Genomic DNA, 18,721 nt, shown 5'->3' on the forward strand with positions numbered 1-18,721 from the left:
TGGAGCTTCCAAATCACCAGCAGCCGACACTGTTATCTCAGTCCTCTAAGGCCCTGATGGAGACAAGCCGCCCGCATCCCAGGGGCCCATTTATCTGACACAGCTGGAATCCCCAAGGCCCTGTTTATCCCAAAGCAACACAGAAAAGAGGCCATTGCTTCCAGACAACAGATGCAAATCCCTGCAAATGCCACAGATTTTGACTTGGGAGGGGGGGTGGGGGCAGGCAGGCAGCTGGGGTTGCAACTAAGTCCTTCAGAGGTCAGAGGGGACTGGGAAAAAGGGACACAGCAAGAAAGGCCTGATAGGTGTGTGTATGTGTGTGTGAGAGAGTAAGAGACAGACTGGGAGGGGCATGGGACGGCTCTCACCCACGTCGATGACCCGCTGCTTGGCTGTGGGTTGCCGGGAATGCCAGTGCTTCCAGAACCGCAGCTGCTCTACCGGGACCTTCTCGTTGTCAAAGACAACCATCACCACACTCTGCAAGCACAATGGTCACTGTGATCCCAGCCGTGGGAAAGGCCCCCGCGTGTGGGTCTGTTCCCTGAGCCTGGCTCCAGTGGCCCTGACCTTTGGCCTTCGTTTCCCCCACTCCATGGCAATGGGCAGTTACCCAGCAGCACCCTTCCCCTGGGCCCCTGGCAGGCAGGGCTGACCCGGCCATCCCACCCCTTCCCACGCTGCTTCAGGGCCAACGCACCTTGACTTTGTTGGAGGACAAGGCAAGGCCTTTGCCGCCCGCGGGGGTCCGCAGGGTGATGGGGTAGAACTGGCCCTTGTTGAGGTAGGCCATGGGCGATTCACCTGACTTGATGTGGATGGCTTTGGGGGAGCCCAGGGTGTACTCAAAGTCACTGTGAGGAGGAGGGAGACGACAGTGAGACTGGGCTCCCAGGCGGAAGTACTCCCGAGGGCAGTGGGAGAAGCCTGAGCTTTGCTGCAGACTTGCTGCGGGACCTTGGTGAATCACTCTACTTCCCTGGGCCTCAGTCTCCTCAATTTTTGGAATCCTATGTAATGGCTTTGTTGAGCCCCAGCCCTGCTGAATAATAAATAGTGGAAACCAGAGAGACTTCTGAGTGACGAAGCCACAGGGGACATGAGGAGCGGCAGAGCCCTGGTTTTCTGACAGGGCGCTGAGACCTGAGCCCGGGAAAGGGATGCAGAAATCATTCTGTCTTTTCTTTCATTTGAATGTCACTTTCATTCTCCGCTCACAGGGCAGTGTGAGGCTCTGTCTGCAGCGCCCTGCCCACTGAGCAGGTGACCAAGGGTCCACAGGGACTGAATTACCTCTTGGGGCTAGGGTAGTCCTCTGGACACGGAGGTTCCGGGGACGTTTTCAGGATATCTGGGAAGAGCAGCGACTGCAGAGGAACACAACGAAAGGGAATAAATTAGTAGGTTTGGGCTGCTGGGCCCCAGCCTAGGCTGCTGCACGTAGCTGTGCAGGTGTGCAGGGCACAGCCTGGACAACAGGTCACGGCAAACCCGTGTCTAGAGCTCTGACCTCCTCACTGTGTTCTCTCCTTCTGCACCTGCATGCATGTTTCCGGAGAGACTGTGAGGGGTACGGGGATGGGCCCTCACCTCCTGCGGGTCATCCTTGAAGGTACTGTCTGGCTGCCAGCGCTGTGTGGGTGGCACCCCATGGATGCTGTCAAACAAGGAGTTGAGGGAGCCATTATCATACACGTCACTGGTGGGCAGCAGGTAGCCGTCCACAGAACCAGCTTCCAGCTTGCTGGGGCCTGCGGGGAGGGCAGCTGCCTTGCCCGGGGAGGGCATGGCCACCTCCAAGCTCATCAGGTTATTCTTCTTGAGCACATCTGGGTACTCTGGGGTTCCAGACACGTTCTCTGTCAGGAACTTCATGAGGTGCGTGGGACTTTCGAGGGGGGTGAGGTCCATCTCGTAGTCCATGCCATGGTAGTACCTGGGGAGAGAGAGGAGGGCTGAGTGTGCCTCTTCTCTCCGAGGCGTGGGGTTGGAGGGTGAGCCTCACACAGCACACTGACCTTCTTTAGTCCACTTAATGTTTAGGCCCTCGCATGAAACAAGACCTGGAGTAGGCCAATGTGTCACTGAGGAGCAGGGAGGAGGGGCTCAACACTGAGACCAAGTGCAGGCTCAGGGCTGCTTTATCCATTACAGTATTTGGTAACTTAAAAGCTGAGCGTTCATTTGTTTCTTAGCCAGAGTTAAATGCCCCCACTTTAAAACCACTGCTCCTGTCATCCCACGGGTGTGTGCGGGAGTGAGCATCTATGAGTGCAGTTCATTGATGTTGAGAGAAAGGTCTGGAAGGATAGACCACAAACTTTAAGGGAGGCAGAGGAGCGGGACTACAGGAATCTTTTACTTTGTACTTTTTACATTTCTATAGAGGTTAAATCTTTTACAGCAAGTCGGTATTACTTTTATAATCAGAAAAGCTAACAATATTTTTTAAAGTTCATTTTGAGAAAAGTCCCATGCACCAAAACCCACTGTTCCTAGCAGGGGAGGGACCCTGTGCCAGCCACCGGCACCTCAGCAGCTTGGATTTTCTGGAAGACAGAGAAGAACCCAAGTTTCCCAGCAGAGGACCTGTATGCTGGCAGGAAAGAAAACCTGGAGAGAGGCGTGCAGGGTGCTTCCAGCGCCAGAGATGGAGGTGGGAAGGGTGGAGAGACAGAGGTGGTGGTGTGGGTGAGCCTCACCTCTTTCCTTGGTCGTTCCGGCCCCCGGTGGTGGAGGACAGTATCCGCTTCTCCTTGGGACCCTGAGAGGAGAGGAAGGAAGGATTTATGCCTGGATCCTGGGTAAGATCCAGCTATTAGGAGCCTCAACTCGCTCCTGCGCACTTGGCCAGGCAGGGGAGCAACCTTGGTCACAGGGAGAACACTGCCAGGACTCTGAGTTGGCAGGAGCTCTAACCATCGTTTAGTCTGAGCCCAAGTTAGAGAGTGGGAGAAATACCCCAAGATTAGCAATTAGAAATCTCGGAATGTTGGAGTCAGGTAGGCTTGGCTTAAGTCCTAGTTTTACCGCTTTAAAGCGCTTTGTGCTTTGGATAAATGATGGCACCTTTCTGCGACTCAGTTTCTTCATATGTCAAATGGGGAATGATATCACCTACATGGACTCCAAATCCAGATTTCTTGGGTTCGATTCCTAGATCTGCCACATACTGGCTGCATGACCTTGGGAAAGTCCCTTAACCTCTCTGTAACTCACTGTCCTTTGAAAAACAGGGATAATAACAGTAATACCAACCTCAGAGATTGATGTGAGTGCTTAGAACAGCACCTCGCACATGGAGAGTACTACATAAATGTTACCTTTCACGATTATAATTATAATATCGTTGTATCTTAGAGCATCCAGGTCACTTCTCCCTAAGGCTAATAAAGCAGCCAGGTCTCCATCCCAGGCTAGTTACTCCGACACCTGGACTCTTAATCACACCCCATGGAGAGTATGAGGGAGGGCACCTGGCACAGTGCCTGGCAACCAGTAAGAAACGGTAAGTGGACCACATGGCTCAAAGCCACGTTGCCAGTTTGTGGCAGAATTAGATCTCAAATTCCCAACTTGGTGCTCTTCCCACACTATTAGACTATCCACAGGGCTGTTCCGAATCCAGCGTGCCCTGGATGGGGGAAGGTAATGTCTCACAGGACACTCTTATTTCAATGTACCACTCCACGTGTCCCTTCAGAGCCTGTCCCCACCATTCTGGCCCTGGGAGTGGCCTATTAACCAGGGGAGGTGGGGCTGGATTTTATTTTATGGTTTAACCTTAAGCTGTAAATACCAGGCTGGTGGTTAAACCCAGACCTAGAATTTTGGCTCCTATCACGTCCCCAAACTGAGGCAGCCAATTCAAATTTCTTTTCCTTCAGCCTGGCTAAATGCTGTCAGGATGCTATTGGTCTGCTGGGGAGAAGGTAAGGTAGGGTAACCACTCCCCTCCGGGATGAGAACCAAAGCCAGAGAGATCATTTGGAGCCTTCTCATATCTGGGGCCATTTCTCCCCTTGACAGCTAACTTTACAATTGGCCTTCCTTCTTGTGGCAGAGTAGATAAAATACTGCTTGGGCCAGTGACTTTGAGGACTTATTTATAAGATGGCTTTAAGTCTTCTAATTCAGAGCCAGTTATCTCAACACTTAGCTTTTTGTGCCTCCCATCCTCAAATTTGGGCAAGTCTCATAGAGCAATCGCCCAGCCCAGGAATAGCCAGAAAGTTGGATGTCATGTGACAATTCAGACAACTGTGTAGGGGCTGCCTGAGTTTTAAAAAGATTCTGTGGCCTCAAGTACCCTCAGTGAGAATGCAGACTGTAATCCTCCAGCAATGTCTGGAACAGGCGGTGGACTGGGGGTGGGGGTGATGTCATATGTTTTATATATTTGTGATGGCTAACTGGTTCGAACCCACTTATCAGAATTGGGAAGGCCTAATTCCTGTTCTCAGCCAAGGCCCTGGAAACTGTTAGAGAGTAATAAAAGACAGTCTGTCAGAAGGCATTACAATGCACACAATGGCAGGGGTAGGAAGGACAGTAAGACAGGAGAGAGGGAGGTGATATAGCAGGATGGCCTCCAAGAGAAGGTGGGTCTGCGGAAGGGCCCTGAAACAAGAGAATGGGTTCAAGAGCACAAGGCATGTTCTAGGTGGTGGGGTTCAAACAGGCAGGTGAGACTGACAGGGCAATGGGATGACCTAAGGGACAGGGGCAGAAAGAAGAGGCAGGTTGGGGGGTGTTGCTGTGATGGAGTATGGCTGAGGCCTTGAACCATTCAATCAATATGTATTGATTACTGTGTGGCAGGCAGTATGGAGCACTGGGGATTCAGTAATGATCACAACATAGTTCCTGACCTCCAAGAGCTCAGTCTGATGGGGGAGATGAAGAAATAAATGCACAAATAGCAAGTTTCTAAAGCCAGAGTCAAGGATGATGACAGTAGTTGCTAAAGGCGCCCAGAGGAAGGCTCAGAATGGGAGACCCAAGAAAGACTCCCCCCATTTCAATGAATAAATGAGGAGACATTGAAGCTGAGACCCAAAGCAGAGAGGAGGGTTTAGTCAGGGGGAAGGGGAGGGTGCCAGAAAGAGGGAATAGCATGTACAAAGGCTGACAGGTGAGAAAGAACATGGTGATGCGCTGCGACTTGGTCATAGGCTGTTGAGCCATGAGGCCTGAGAGTGGAGCTGCACATTCAGTCAGAGCAAGGCATGCCCAAGTGGCTAACATACCATATAGTAATCATAGAGGAAGCTCAGGGCTGCAACGCTGTCATCATCCCCATTGACTCTCATCATGGCCTTTGTGGCGGCTGTCAAGGGGTTTTCCAGGTAGGTCTTCCAAGCCTCGTCTTCATTAGTGTAGGGGAACTTCTGGAAGTTGACTGGGTCGTTCTTTAGCAGCCGCACAGACCTGAAACTGGAAGGCAAGTCAGGAAGGTCAAATGAAGGCTGTCCCAGAAGATGGTCCATGAAGGGTCAGCCTCAGGCATTCAAAGAACAGTAATCAGCCTTGAAAATTTGAAACTCCTTTTTCTACCACCTTAGGCAGTTTGGCGGCAGAAGAATGAACTCTAGAGCTAGATGCTTGGGGTCAATACCAACTGTTTCCATGCAGAAGCTGTAGACCTGGGGCCTCAGTTCCCTCATCTACAACATGAAGACCGTAACTCCAACTTGCAAGCCTTCAGAGAGGATTCAATAAATGCTTCCATAGTAGATATTTATTCAAGGAGAATCAGTGTAACAAAGATGGGAACTAACAATGTCAAGCTGCAAAGAATAACATTTCCAGATAACTCAGCAAGAGTTCTTCTAAAGAAATTCTCTTCAAAACCATAGGTACAGAAGGCAGAAGATCATTCCTCGTCATGGAGAGAGACAGAGAATCAGAGCGAGGAGGCCCATAGGAGGAGTCTGGTCTTGGGAAATGGCATTTCAGACCAACATGTATTGTAGATTGTCCAAGCAGATGCCCAGATGCCAGGAACTGGAGTGGAACACTGCTTGGCACACCGAGGCAAGCAGAGCCTGGGCACTGTGCTAAGAACTTGGACAAATTCAAGGCACGTGGCCCAAGAGTCAAGTCACATGGGCTGGAAGGAAAGAGATCAGAAAAGGCTCTTTAAAGCAGGCAGACATTTTAGTTGGGACACCCAGCACTGGGGATTATACCACTCAGAAATGTAGGGGGAGGGAAATAGGGATAGACAGAATAATAATGATGATGATAAAAATAATATGTAACCTTTTTTGAGCATTGGCCATGTTTTGGGCACTGAGCTAAACACTTTCCATGGATCCTCTCATTTAGTTCCCACAACAACCCTGTAAAGCAGGTACTATGATGATTCTTATTTTATAGGTGAGGAAACGGAAGCTCAGAGAAGTTAAGGGAGTTCCCCAAGCTCCTGGCCCAGAGGGGAGTCAGCTTGAGCAGGATGCCGCTGTAATACAGAATAGTGGTCTTGAACTTTAGCTGCATCATAATGACCTAGAAGGCTTGTTAAAACACAGATTTCTACACCCTAGCCGGTTTGGCTCAGTGGATAGGGCAGCAGAAGGGTCTCAGGTTCAATTCCAGTCAAGGGCACATACACGTACCTCAGTTGCAGGCTCGATCCCTGGCCCTGGTCAAGGCATGTGCGGGAGGCAACCAATCAATGTGTCTCTCATCAGTGTTTCTCTCTGTATCTCCCCATCCCTTCCACTCCCTCTAAAAAAACAGTCAATGGAAAAATATCCTTGGGTGAAGATGAACAACAAAAAAACCACCCACAGATTTCTGGGTCCCACACAAGAGTTTCTGATTCAGTAGGTCTGGGGTGACTGAGATTTTGCTTTTCTAAAAAGTCCCTGAAAGCTGATGCTGGTAGTCTGGGAGCCATACTTTGAGAATCACTGATATGGAACATGCTCTTGTGAGCAAAGGCATAGAGGTGGGCAAGTTCTCTTTGTGTTTGTTTTAGAGCGAAGAGTATGTACAGGACAGTGGCGGGAAGATGGGGACAGCCAGGCCAGGAAAAAGAGCCCCAGAGATGAAGTAGTCCCCAGTGCCCCCCTTTCTGGGTGAGCCTGATAGACTCACTCATGGGAACAATATCAGCCGCTATTTACTGAATATAAATGAACGCTCTCCAGTCATTAACGCTGTTCCTTACAAGAACACTACAAGGTAAGGACCATTTGCTTTATTTTATAGATGAAGAAACCAGAGACTTGGAAAGGATAAGGAAAATCCCAAGATCACTCTGCTAGTCCATGACACAACCTGGATTTAATCCTAGGCTTGTCTAGTACCAAAGCCACATACTGTCCACTAAGCCACACTGCTTAACCGTAATGCAAGAGGGCAATCTTACCACATCAGGAAGCCACTTTAGTGGTGGAATTTCAGGCGCTGTGGTGGAGGGTAGGTGGGCAAATCCTGTCACAGGAAGTGGCTTCCTGCTGCCCTGCAGCTCAGGCCTACATTCTTAGACACAGAGTGGGAGCAGCAGTCAGGCCACACCCAGGCAGGCCGTGGGCAGCAGCTCTCTCACAGGTTTCATCCAGGGCACAGTGTCTCCCATCCCACTGGGCCCCAGGGTGTGGGGCCTTGGGCTTTGAGAGGCAGGGAGGGAGAGGGAGCTGTCACACAAAAAAGAGAAATGACAGAAACCTTCCTGCTCCAGGGGTGCGGAGAGGGAGGCACACCCCGAGTTTCTGCTGCTATAAATCAAGGGCCTCAAGAGGGGGAGTTGAGAAGAGGCCCCTCCTAGCTGCCTCCTAAGCCTGGGGTTAGAGGAACTTATAGAGCAAGCCCAGGATGGCTGCCACCTCCTCTCCCAGCCCCAGGCTAAAGGGAACTCCCAAATCAAAGGGCCATGGGAGAAATGGGGAAAGGCCTTATAGAGCCCACCCTCTTGGTCAATTGGGACCCCCAGTGTTGTTCCTTGTGTGTAATATGAGTCTAATAAAAGCACCTACTATGTAGAATTATGAGGATTGAGTGCATTGCCATGTGAAAAATGCTCAGAACTTTTTCTGGCACTTAACAAGTGCTTAATACATTTGAGCCATTATCGTGCTCTGGGCTCAGCTTGGAGGCAGACATCAAGGTGTTGCAAAGAGGTACAAGACTTGGCCACTCTGTAAGTCAGTGGCAGAGCTGGGCCTAGAGCCCCAATTTGTTGACTCTAGTGGAATGATCTGATAGCTTTGATGAGCTATCAGTTATCTTATCCTATTTAAAAATTATATTTTAGAAGTCACATCAGAAACAAAAGAACAGACAATGTTTGTTGGTCACCTGGGAGGATTTTCTAGCCTACAAGGGTCATCAATCCACCCAGTAGATTCCTTGATACACAGCAGCTGCCCTGTCTTAAGCATTTACCATATACAGACAGTGTGCCAACTGTTTTTCTGTGCATCTCTTCTACTCTGCACAATAGTCCTGAGAGATAGCTATTTGGGAAATAGAGACCCAAACAGGTGATATTACCTGCTTAAGGTCACTCAGCTAGTAAGTGGTGGAAGCTAACTTGAACCTGAATCTGTTGGACTTCAAGATGCAGCTCTTAATCCCAAACTAGTCTCCTTTCTAGATGCCTTTCCCATCGTGGAAATTCCCCTCCTCTGGAATATACCGAAACAATGCTCTACTGTAAGACAAAAAGGGATTTCCCACCCATAGAAAGCTGGAGGGACTAAGTGAGAAAGTGAGGTGACTGGAAGAGTTTCTGGCCAGATGCCAGGAGCTGTAGTGTCCGGGTCCCAATGCCTGCTCATGCTACCAATCAACTTTATGTTCCAAGACTAATCACTGGCTTCTAGAAAGTTCTGGCTATGGATAAGGTTAACATTACTTATGTGCCAAATCCTGAAATCCAATATCCTATTCTCTTGAAGGATGGAATTAAGGGTTGAGGGCCCCGTGGGTAAGAGCCATGAAAAGGGTTCCAAGAAGGAATGAGCCCTACTCATGGGTGACAGAGCCAGAACAAAGAGGGGAAACCAGGTGACTCTCATCCTATGTGGTCACCTTCCTCAGAGCCTCCCCAAACTCTCTGTTGGTGTCCCTGTCCAAGGCAGAACTCCTCAACTATCAGAAGGTAAACTGGAGGTGGGCTGGAGGGGATAGGGAGAGGACTTGGCTCTGGGCAACCTTCTTGACATCGGATCTCCGCCAGCACACAGCACAAAAGAACCCGTAGCACCATGGAAGAAAGTGACACTAGAGCCATAGCCTGACAGACCCATCTGTTAAATGGGTCTATTGAATGCCTTCTGTGTGCCAGTCAGGGACTCTTCTAGGCACTGGGAATCAGCCAAGAACAAGACAGATAAGGCTCTGCTCCCACGAAACTGACAGTCTAATTGGGAAGACAGTCCATAACAAGTAGGTAAATAAGTTAATTTTAGCCAGTGATAAGTGCTGTGAAGAAAATTAGAACACAGTCAGTGATGGAGTCACCAGGGCTGGCTACTTTAGAGTGGGGCTAATCTCATGGGTTGTTAGGAGAATTAAATGCATTAACATAAGAAATGTGCTTAGCCTAGAGCCTGCCAGAGAATAATCGCTCAGTAAATAATAGCTATGTCACCACCATCATCATCATGACCATCATCATTTCAGAACCCCCAAATGAGAGTAAAGGGGAGACTCCGCCTGAGGTTCTTAAATTAACATCTTCCTCAAGCCTCCTGTGAACCAGGTTCTGTGTGAAAAACAAAAGAGACATGTAATAATCCCTTGCCTTGACTTTCACATTCATTATCTCGTGGAGCCTCTCAACATGCATGATGTGTTATTATCTCTATTTTACAGACCAGGAAATATAGACAACAGGTGACCTGTTCCAGGGGACTGGCCAAGGAGTTACAAAGCCAAGCCTCCTGAGATCTGGCCTGGGAACTGACTCAACACTAGACACCTTTCCATCAAACCACCAGTTTCCAAGAAGGGATGTAAAGAGAGGGGGGAAATACACAATTCTGGGAGGCATCTATTTATCTAACCATCCATCCCTCACTTGAACAAAAATTCATCAAGTTACTACTATGTTCCAGGTCTTGCCCTAAGCAAGACAATAAGGTCATCCCTGCTTTTGAAGAGGTTGCATTTTAGTGGCAGCAAGACAGACATGACCACAAAAACAAACAGCTAAAATCAGATAGGTGAAGAAAGCTATGAAGGAAAAGAAGCAGGGGCATGTCTGACTCCTTGAACTCTGGGGAGTGACTGGATGTTGGTTGAGAAAAAGGCTAGAGGGGAAGAGTGAGCATGGAGGTGATTGGGGAGGACTTTAGACCTCCCAGAGGAGAGGAAAGGCAAGCTCAAAGGCATAAGCCTGGGACAGCTCCCAGAGCTTCTTCACCTATTAGGTGTCAGGTGTGAGCCAGGTCCTTTGCATATGTTTCCTTGTTTCAAGGAAGGCCTGCCCACGGAGGAGGAAACTCAAGTCTGAGATTTGATAATCCCTCACATTTGCATAGTGTGTTATATTTTTCAACATGTTTCTCATACATTTGTCATCACCTCTGATCCTGCAACACCCCTATAAGATAAGGAGGGAAGGTATGACGATGCCCATTTGATAGCAGGAAAAACTGAGCCACACAGAGGCCACTGGCTTGTCTAAGGCCACCAGCTGGTATCTCATGGCATCAAGCATAGAGCAGAGGTCTCTGGCTTCCAGCATCAAGACTGTTTCCTCAGAGTGTCCCTGGTCTGGCTTCTCTTCTGAGAGAGGGTTGGATACAAAATCAAGAGAATGGAGCTTGGGCATATATCCCTGATAGGCCTCACTTCCCGAGGCCTCCTAGCCCTCGCTTGTGAGACTGTGCAAACTGCACAAGCAGGGGCCCTGATGTGGATGGGACCTCTCCCCAGAAGTTCACTCTGGACCCACAGCATGGGTGGGGTGAGGTAGTGGCTACGCCATGCCCAGTCAGATTCTGAGCCTCCAACTCCAAAATGCATCATTCTAGGAACCAGAGGGAGCCTCCGGTGGTAAACTGGGGCTTCATCCCAACAAGTCCCTTTGGATTCTAAATTCCCACTTTCTGGCTGAGCCACTTAAAATGCCCAGTTCGGCTAAGTGAGTGTATCTCAGCCACTAGCTGAAGCCTTTTGGCTTTTCCCCCCCTTTGTTAGAATCCTAGCAGTTTAAGGTGCAAAGAGACCTTAGAAATCTCATTCCAGAGAGAGAAGGTGTGACTTGCCTGAGGATATAACAGGACTGGGACTCAAGTCTCCTAGCTTCCCATCCAGGACTTAGCTCAGTCACTGCCCTATCTCAAAGGCATCTCAGTGATTCAGAGATGGAAAAATAAGGACTCTTACTCAATTTTTCAGAAGGGGGAAGAAAACTCATTACCAAGGGGGTGGCCTCAAGCCCCACCCAAGGAGGTTCTGGCACAGGACAAATCCAGCAAGTTGGACCCCACCGCCCTCCAACCTGAGGAGGAAGCGTTCCATGGGCCACCTGAGCTGGGTGTTGACACCCAGATACACACAATGACTTGCTAAACCTTGTTGTGAGCCACCCAGTCTCATCAGCGGTGATCAATCACACTCACTAATTACCCACAGGGAGGCCCTGGCACAACTGCTCACGGAGGAATCATTTTTCAGTCAACCCCATGCAAGGTGTTCCCTGGGCATGACGGCAGCGCTCCAGGGTTCTCATGCTTGCCGGCGGCCCATCTGGTTTCTGGATGCACAGGTTGTGAAATGTGCCTTGTCACATGCCGGGGGCTCACGTGGGGGCTTCAATGAGGAAATGGCAGAGTATAGGCATGGCTCTGCAGTGATTCTAGTTTCAATGAGATAGTATCAGTTCATGTTATGGGGTGGGCCCCAGAGCTACACAGACCTGGGTTCCAGCTCTGCTACTTACTAGCTGTGTGACTTTGAGCAACTTGACCTCTCTGTGCCTTGGGGTTTTTTTTGAACCTGTAAAATGGGGGGAGATGAGAGTACTAAATTCACAGAATTATTATGATAACTACTGTTCACTGAGGGCTTACCAAGGGCCAGGTGCTGACACAACAATTTCTGGTCATTGTTTTATTTAATCTTGACAACAACTCTGTGAGGTGTCACTGTTGGAAAATGCAATGAGATAATGCAGGTAAAGTAATCAGCATAGTGCCAGCACACAGTAATGTGAACTATTATTATTATTACTAATACTTGGTGGGGTAGCCCCCAGCATATTGCATGGCAACCCACAGCCTCGCTTTCTCCCACCTATGAATGGGATCATCTCTTCCTGGTGGTAGAAGACCTGATGCTTGGAGATTCCCGGATAAGAGGGACAAACACTGCCAGCTGCATCATCTGGATCAAGGTGGGCAAGCTGAGGGCGGTCAGGCTCCAGCCAACGCTTTCAGCTGCACGTAGATTAATTATATGCCATTTTCTAATTACACCAGAAACTCACTTTCCCTTTGAAAATTTCTTCTCTCTGTGGGAATTTTTCTTTTGTGCTCTATTCTCCTCTTGGTTTCCTGTCTAATTTTTCTTTTTTTTTTTTTTACGCTACTGTTCAATAAAGTTGTGAAAGAAGTTGAAATCTACCTCTAAACCCAGGGTCCCACATCTTTTCATTCATTCACTCACGGATTCATCCCACAAACATTCACTGTAACAGGCCCTGTGCTGGGTACTGGGACACAAAGGTAAATACCACAGTCGCTGCCCTCAAAAGTTCCCAGTTCTTGCTGACCTCCTAGCAAGGCCCAGTGAGAAGACACCAAATATTGGCGAGATAATTTTCCTTCAGAACCTTCACTAGATCATTTGCCCTGACCCTTTTAGGAGGCAAAAGGAATAGAGAGAGGGAGGCAGCCAGCCAAGATTATTTGTTCCATTTTACAAGTCAGAAAGCTGAATTCCAGAAAGGAGAGGGAAGAGAGGGGGAGGGAAAGGAACAAAGTTATTTAATAGGGTCAGGCCCTGTGCTTTCATTCTCATGCGTGCCCTTGGGAGGTGGGTGTTATTACTGTCATTTTATAAATGCAGAGACTGACACTTCTAGAGGTTAAGGCGCTCATCCTAATGTCACCCAGTCTATAAGTGGCAGAGCTGGGCTCAAACACTAGCAGTTCTCAGCCTGCTGACTCAGCAACTACACTGCAGGTCAGCGGTGGATCTGGGAATATCCTGCCTCCCAATTCTCTGCCAGGTCTTCTAGGCCAATGGTTCTTAAACTTGAACATGCATCAGAATCACCTGGAGGGCCTGTTAAAACACACATTGCTGAGTCCTACCCCCCTGCCCCCCCCCCCAAGTTCTGATTCAGTTGGTCTAGGGTGGGGCTGATAATTTGCATTTCTAACAAGTTCCCAGGGAATGATGATGACGATGACGATGACGATGATGATGATGATGATGATGATGATCATGGTCCAGGAACGACACTTTAAGAATACTGTTTTTAGGTAAACCAATAATTTTCTTTTAAAAATTAATCCTCTCCTCCCCCTTCCCATTTCAAAAGTAACATAGGTTTGTAAAACACAATGTATAAAAAGAGTTGGAAGTAGATACGAGAATTCACCTGTATTCCTCCACTCGGAGATAATCACTGTTAACAGTGTGGCACATCTGTTTTCAATTCATCTGTTACAAGCAGGGTGGCATATTGGTGTGCAGCATCGTAAGGGCCCCTGGATTAAGATCCCAGCGGTTCCGTGAAATCCTGGGCAAGCTTGAGGCAAGCCGAAACCCCCTTCTTTGCAAAAGTGCACTCATACTCCCCTCCCCTCATTGGGTTATTGGGAGAGTTAAAGGGAAGGATGTATTTATCAAGCCCTGGACACTGTGTCTGCGGTGGATTCCACGCTCATTAAATGGATGACTGTTATTTTTGTTTTCACCAAGGCAGAGCTCCGACTATGCTAATTGTGCTTCAGCCCTGCGGCCCTTCCTCCCCCTCCTTTTCCTCCGTGTGGCTCCCGGAGACCCTTTAGGCTCCAGGCTCCCGACGGGGGCCCTCACCGGGAGCGGCAGAAGCCTGCGGCGTGTGCCCCGCGCCCCGTGCCCGGGGTCGCCAGCGCCGTTAGGGTTGTCTCGGCCCCTCCGCCCAGTCCGCCGGTTTTACAGCCCGGGCGTAATGAGGGCTTTTAACTTTTCATTCACCACCAGCGTAACTCCGACTTTTAATAACACACCTTGTGCACGACAAAAATTTGCTCCTGGCAATCATGGTTTCGACCACAAAACCACAGCGGGGAGGCGTTCCTGGTTAACTCTTTCAGCGCTCCAGGCAGTCTGGAGACGGTGCTCCTGGAAATCAGAGGGAGTCTCGCCGAGGAGGCCCGCGGCCGCTGGCGGGGAGGCTCTGGTCCCCTCCCCACCCCGGGTCGCGGCTCTCCAAGGCTTTGGGGAAGGAGAAGATTCCAGTCGCGGCTGTGGGCCCGGCGAGGGGGTCTAGAGGGGAATTCGGGTGGGCCTCGCTCACCTCCCTCTCCATTCAATGGACCTACTATGTGCTCATCACTTCCTCTCAGAACTCTCATTTCCTCGAGGGGCAAGATGAAACAGCACAAGTGTGCCTGGCACACAGTGTGCCCTCGGCACCACGACGCACAGAGCTCCGAGGATCCGGGAGGGCCCACGGCGCCCTGGCGAAGGCCCAGGCCTATGGCTGCCAGGTCCGTAGCCCTCGGGTAGCCCCGACGGCGGCCAGTGCGCAGGCGCCCGCTGCAAGGGGAAGACTTCAGGCAGCGACTTCCGGTGCTCCCGCCGCCCCAAGATCCCTTGCGGCCCGCTCTAGCCCCCGGGCTGCCAAGGGCCACGGGCTGCCAAAGGCCACGGGCTGGAGGCAGTGCTTGGCTGGCGGAGGGCTGGAGGCTGGCCGACGCTCCCCAGCGGGCTGGGCCCGGCCACATGAAAGTCCCCTGCGCTCCACCCGCCAGCTGCCTGCAGCTGAGTTCTCACTGCACCGCCCTGGCCTCCATGCTCCTCAAGACCCGGCCTTGGCACTGGGCCTTCCACCAGAGGCCTAGTAATCAGGCCCGCGTTTATGGCGCTCCTACTCTGGACCGAGTGGCCCACGCACGGAGCCCGTTGTCCCCCTGCCAGGTAGGTGTGTACAGTCCCTACTGGACCGAGGTGGAAACTGAGGGTCAGTAAGGAGAAAGAAATTCACCAGGATCCTGCAGTTGGTAAGTGACAGAATTTAGAGTCCTTTGCAAATCCTGCTTTCTGTCGGGGCTCAGGATGGACTCCAGGACCAGTCTTTCACTCGGCACTTTTTAGGGGAAAGCGGCAACAAGAATGTGGCCAAATCAGCACCAGCAGCGGCCACTCAAAACCTGCAAACCAAGCACTTGATGCCCTGAACCCTCCCTCTCCCCCCCCCCCACCCCCCACACACACCGTAAGGGCAGCTGAGCCCCCAGGCACTGAGGCTCTGTCATTGTAATCTTAAATGGTGGCTTCAGAGTCGGTCTGCAATTACTCTGCAGGCACAGGTCCCCTCACCCCACCCCAAGAGGAGAAGCCTCAACTGTCAGCGGATCTGACTTCAAACTCAAACCATTAAGGAGGAGAAAAACAGGAAACCTTTCTGTTGGAGCAACCCAGCTTCAGGACACTTACCCCCTAAGGAGCATCAGTGAATAGATTCTGTCTGCAGAATCGAAATCCCAGATGTGGGCAGGAAGGCACCTCTGCAGTTTTAAGCCCCGGATCTAAGTGCACTAGAGACACATCACAATTTTTTTTCTCCAAGTGTGGAAAAATAGGAAGCAAGAGGTTCAGAAATGTTGTTGATAGGGTATTTGTATATGAGGTACCAAGGGTATTATTAGCTTGCTCTTTACCAGGTTTTAAACTGATCACTTTTTAAAAGTTGTTGGATTCTCCCAACAATTCCCTGAGGTGGTTACCACTGTGGCCAAAATTGACAGGTGAGAGAACTGAGAGTGAGAAGTGACTTGCCCCAAGTCACACAGCTAAGTAGTGGCAGAGCTGGGACTTGAACCCAGATATTGGTTCCAGTGCCCCTGCTCTAATTCCAGTTGTCAACACATTGTCAACTCCAGGGAATTCATTCAAGAGAAATCTGATGCCAAGTGATTGTAGTATGAACGTAGTTGGCTAACCTAAGAGCTAGCTGGTATCACAGAACACTCTACAGTCAGGCCCCACCAACTGCTCTGCCCTCAGGTCTTCACGTTTTAAAAACAATCTATTGAGGAGTAGCGAGAAAAAAGATTGTTCAAACCTTGTCTCTGCCCACTCACCTCTGAGTGTGGCAGGAAGAGGTGTGTTTTAGAAGCCTGGCTTCTGAAAGCTCCCTTAAGTCAAGCTAAAAAGCAGCCCAGAATCCCAGCCTCACCCCACCTTCTCTGAGGTCCAGACACCAAGCAGGGGGTCCAGGTGATGGTCAGCATCAGCCAGTGGGGATTTTAAATCCCAGATGTGGGCAGGAAGGCACCAGAATCCTGCCAGTTAATAGAGATGACCTCACTGAAAACCACATCGCAGCTACCTCAGCCTTAGAACTGCCTCGGAATAAAATCGACCACATTTTATCGAATGCATCTTCAGACCTTGGCTCTGTGCTAAGCATTTTACAGCCTCTAGCACACTTAACTCTCTTAAGAACCCAACAAAGCGTTATTGTGCCCATTTTTTTCAGATGAGGAAAATGAAGCTCAGATAAGTTAAATGACTTATCCAAGATCACACAGCCCATGAGGAGCAGACCCTGGATTTGAACATAGGTCAAGCAGACTACAGAGTGGGTATGTTGAACCATCACACTGTAACCTTCCCACTTGAGACTGTTCCAACCCAACAAACAAGTCCCTTTGGAGAAATCCAGCTCTCTGCCTAAGACAGCTCTTAGAACCTCCTCTGAGAAGTTTCTTTTGGCAAGAAGATAGAAAGCCGAGGAATTGGGGCTATCTCTGATTTCCAGGGCCCCTTCAGAGTATCAGAAAGTGGTGCTGAAAGCCGTCAGTTTCAGTCCTGTGTTTCCCTACCTGGTTCGAAACTGCTCAGCAGAGAGAGAAAGAGGAAAAAAAAAACCAACAACACAAAACTATTTTCCCAGGGAAACACTCAGCTCTCACTCGAGACGGTGCTTGCCTCTACACGCCGAAGTGAGATCCTCAGCCCATTCATTTACCCTTACAAATTGCTCTGTGAGTCCTGGCGCCGGCGGCCTCCCTGCTCTTTCCCCTTCTGGAAATCCCATCCAGCCTCCACGCTCAGAGAGCGCCAGGCATCCACCGATGTTTACTCACTCAAGTTCATTCGACATCTTCCTGCTCCCAGGCTCCAACGACAGGCAGGCACCGGCACCCGAGACTCCGCTGACTGCTCTTGACTCTATTTCTTGCCTGACACAGACATTCCCTGTCCAGGGAAGTGTTTGATTTATGTTGAGGTTGGAGTGTCGGGATTTTGCTGACAGGTAGGTTCCTGGCAGCGCTGGTGCTGATTGGCTACAGGCACAGGTGCCGGGCGACAGCAGGTATACCTCAACAGGTGCAGCTGTTAACTCTTGGCCTGCCGAGTTGGGGGCGGAGCCATGGGGGCCGGCTGGGTGGAGCTGGCCAATTCCTTCCTTGGTGAGGGGGTGGGGAGTGGAGATGAGGGAGGAGAGAGGGAGGGGGAAATGTTGGAAAGAAGATAGCTAGAGGAAAAGTACAGTGACAAACAGATACTTGGCTGAAGGAAATTTCAGTTCCTGTTTCTAGTTTTGTATTCTAGATACCCAGGGACATCTCCCCCAAATTCTTTTGTACCTTCTCTCCCCAGCATCATACTTCACAACCACTGGGGAATTCTCAAAAGAGAGAGATCTTCTACCGGGTGGGTCTCTGTGTAAATTCCCCCTCCCCACCCCCAACCCCCAGATTATTGTCACCTTTATAAGTGAGGAAATGGAGGCCAGAGAGGTGAAGTGACTTGCCCAAGGACACGGGCTAGTGAGTTTTCAGAGCCCAGATCTGAACCAGGCACCTTACTCCAAGTCTGGCTGTCCCTTTGAGCTTCACCCAGCGGCCTCAATTTAACAGACATTCATTGAGTACCTGTTGTGTACCATGCCCTACTCTGGGTCTGGGGAGACATAGGCTAAAAAGACAGGATGAGTGCCCTGGAGTTTACAATCTGGGGTGTGTATATGTGTGGGTGGCATGGGGTGGGGGAGTCGGGTGGGTGGCAACCTTTTATTTGCTGTGATACAGATCTGAATGAGATGTAAGCAAACCACATACCTTTGGCCAGCACAGAAGGGATGGAAAAGTTGAAGTCAGCCACCTCCAAAGCCTTAGCAAGCTGGTCATTTCACAAATTCTAATAAGTGCTGCATTCCGCATTGGAAACAGGAGAAATCGGACTCCTGTTAGACTAAGTAACTGTGGAATAATCACCGTGAGCTGTCTCTGTAAAGAACAAGGTTGGTAAACCCAGAAGATCCACAAACACAAACAGGAGAATGCTAGAGCTTTTTCCAGAGCTTACACCAGGATTAATTTGAAATTAAATTTAAGCCAAAGATCTTGGCATCTTTTTTCCCCTTTTCTCTCCTTCTATCTCCCTCCAGCCCCTCCCCCCCCCCTTCTCTTTTGGCAAATTATTTCTTTGCTTTGCCTTCCTGAGAGCTTTACCTTGGCCCACTCCTTTCTCTCGGGGAAAGGCGAGGTTTCAGTTACTCCTGCCAATTTGATGGAGGTGTTCAGGGTAAAGT

The 18,721-nt window shown here is 49.9% G+C and overlaps 1 protein-coding gene across 1 annotated transcript in view; it reads right to left on the reverse strand.

Annotated features, from left to right (window-relative positions):
* GRHL3 (grainyhead like transcription factor 3) overlaps nucleotides 1-17,458 on the reverse strand; it is a 33,397-nt gene extending 15,939 nt beyond the window's left edge. Inside the window, exons 1-7 of the mRNA XM_079778403.1 lie at nucleotides 17,271-17,458; nucleotides 5,253-5,439; nucleotides 2,706-2,767; nucleotides 1,594-1,939; nucleotides 1,297-1,370; nucleotides 704-857; nucleotides 372-483 (exon numbers count right to left, since the gene is read on the reverse strand). Coding sequence (XP_079634529.1) covers nucleotides 372-483; nucleotides 704-857; nucleotides 1,297-1,370; nucleotides 1,594-1,939; nucleotides 2,706-2,767; nucleotides 5,253-5,439; nucleotides 17,271-17,287 — 952 coding nt within the window. The 5' untranslated portion in view covers nucleotides 17,288-17,458. The remainder of the gene's footprint in view (nucleotides 1-371; nucleotides 484-703; nucleotides 858-1,296; nucleotides 1,371-1,593; nucleotides 1,940-2,705; nucleotides 2,768-5,252; nucleotides 5,440-17,270) is intronic.
* Between the last annotated feature and the right edge of the window lie 1,263 nt (nucleotides 17,459-18,721).

The sequence above is a fragment of the Cnephaeus nilssonii genome (genome assembly GCF_951640355.1).
Source record: "Cnephaeus nilssonii genome assembly, chromosome: 7".
Lineage (NCBI taxonomy): Eukaryota > Metazoa > Chordata > Mammalia > Chiroptera > Vespertilionidae > Cnephaeus > Cnephaeus nilssonii.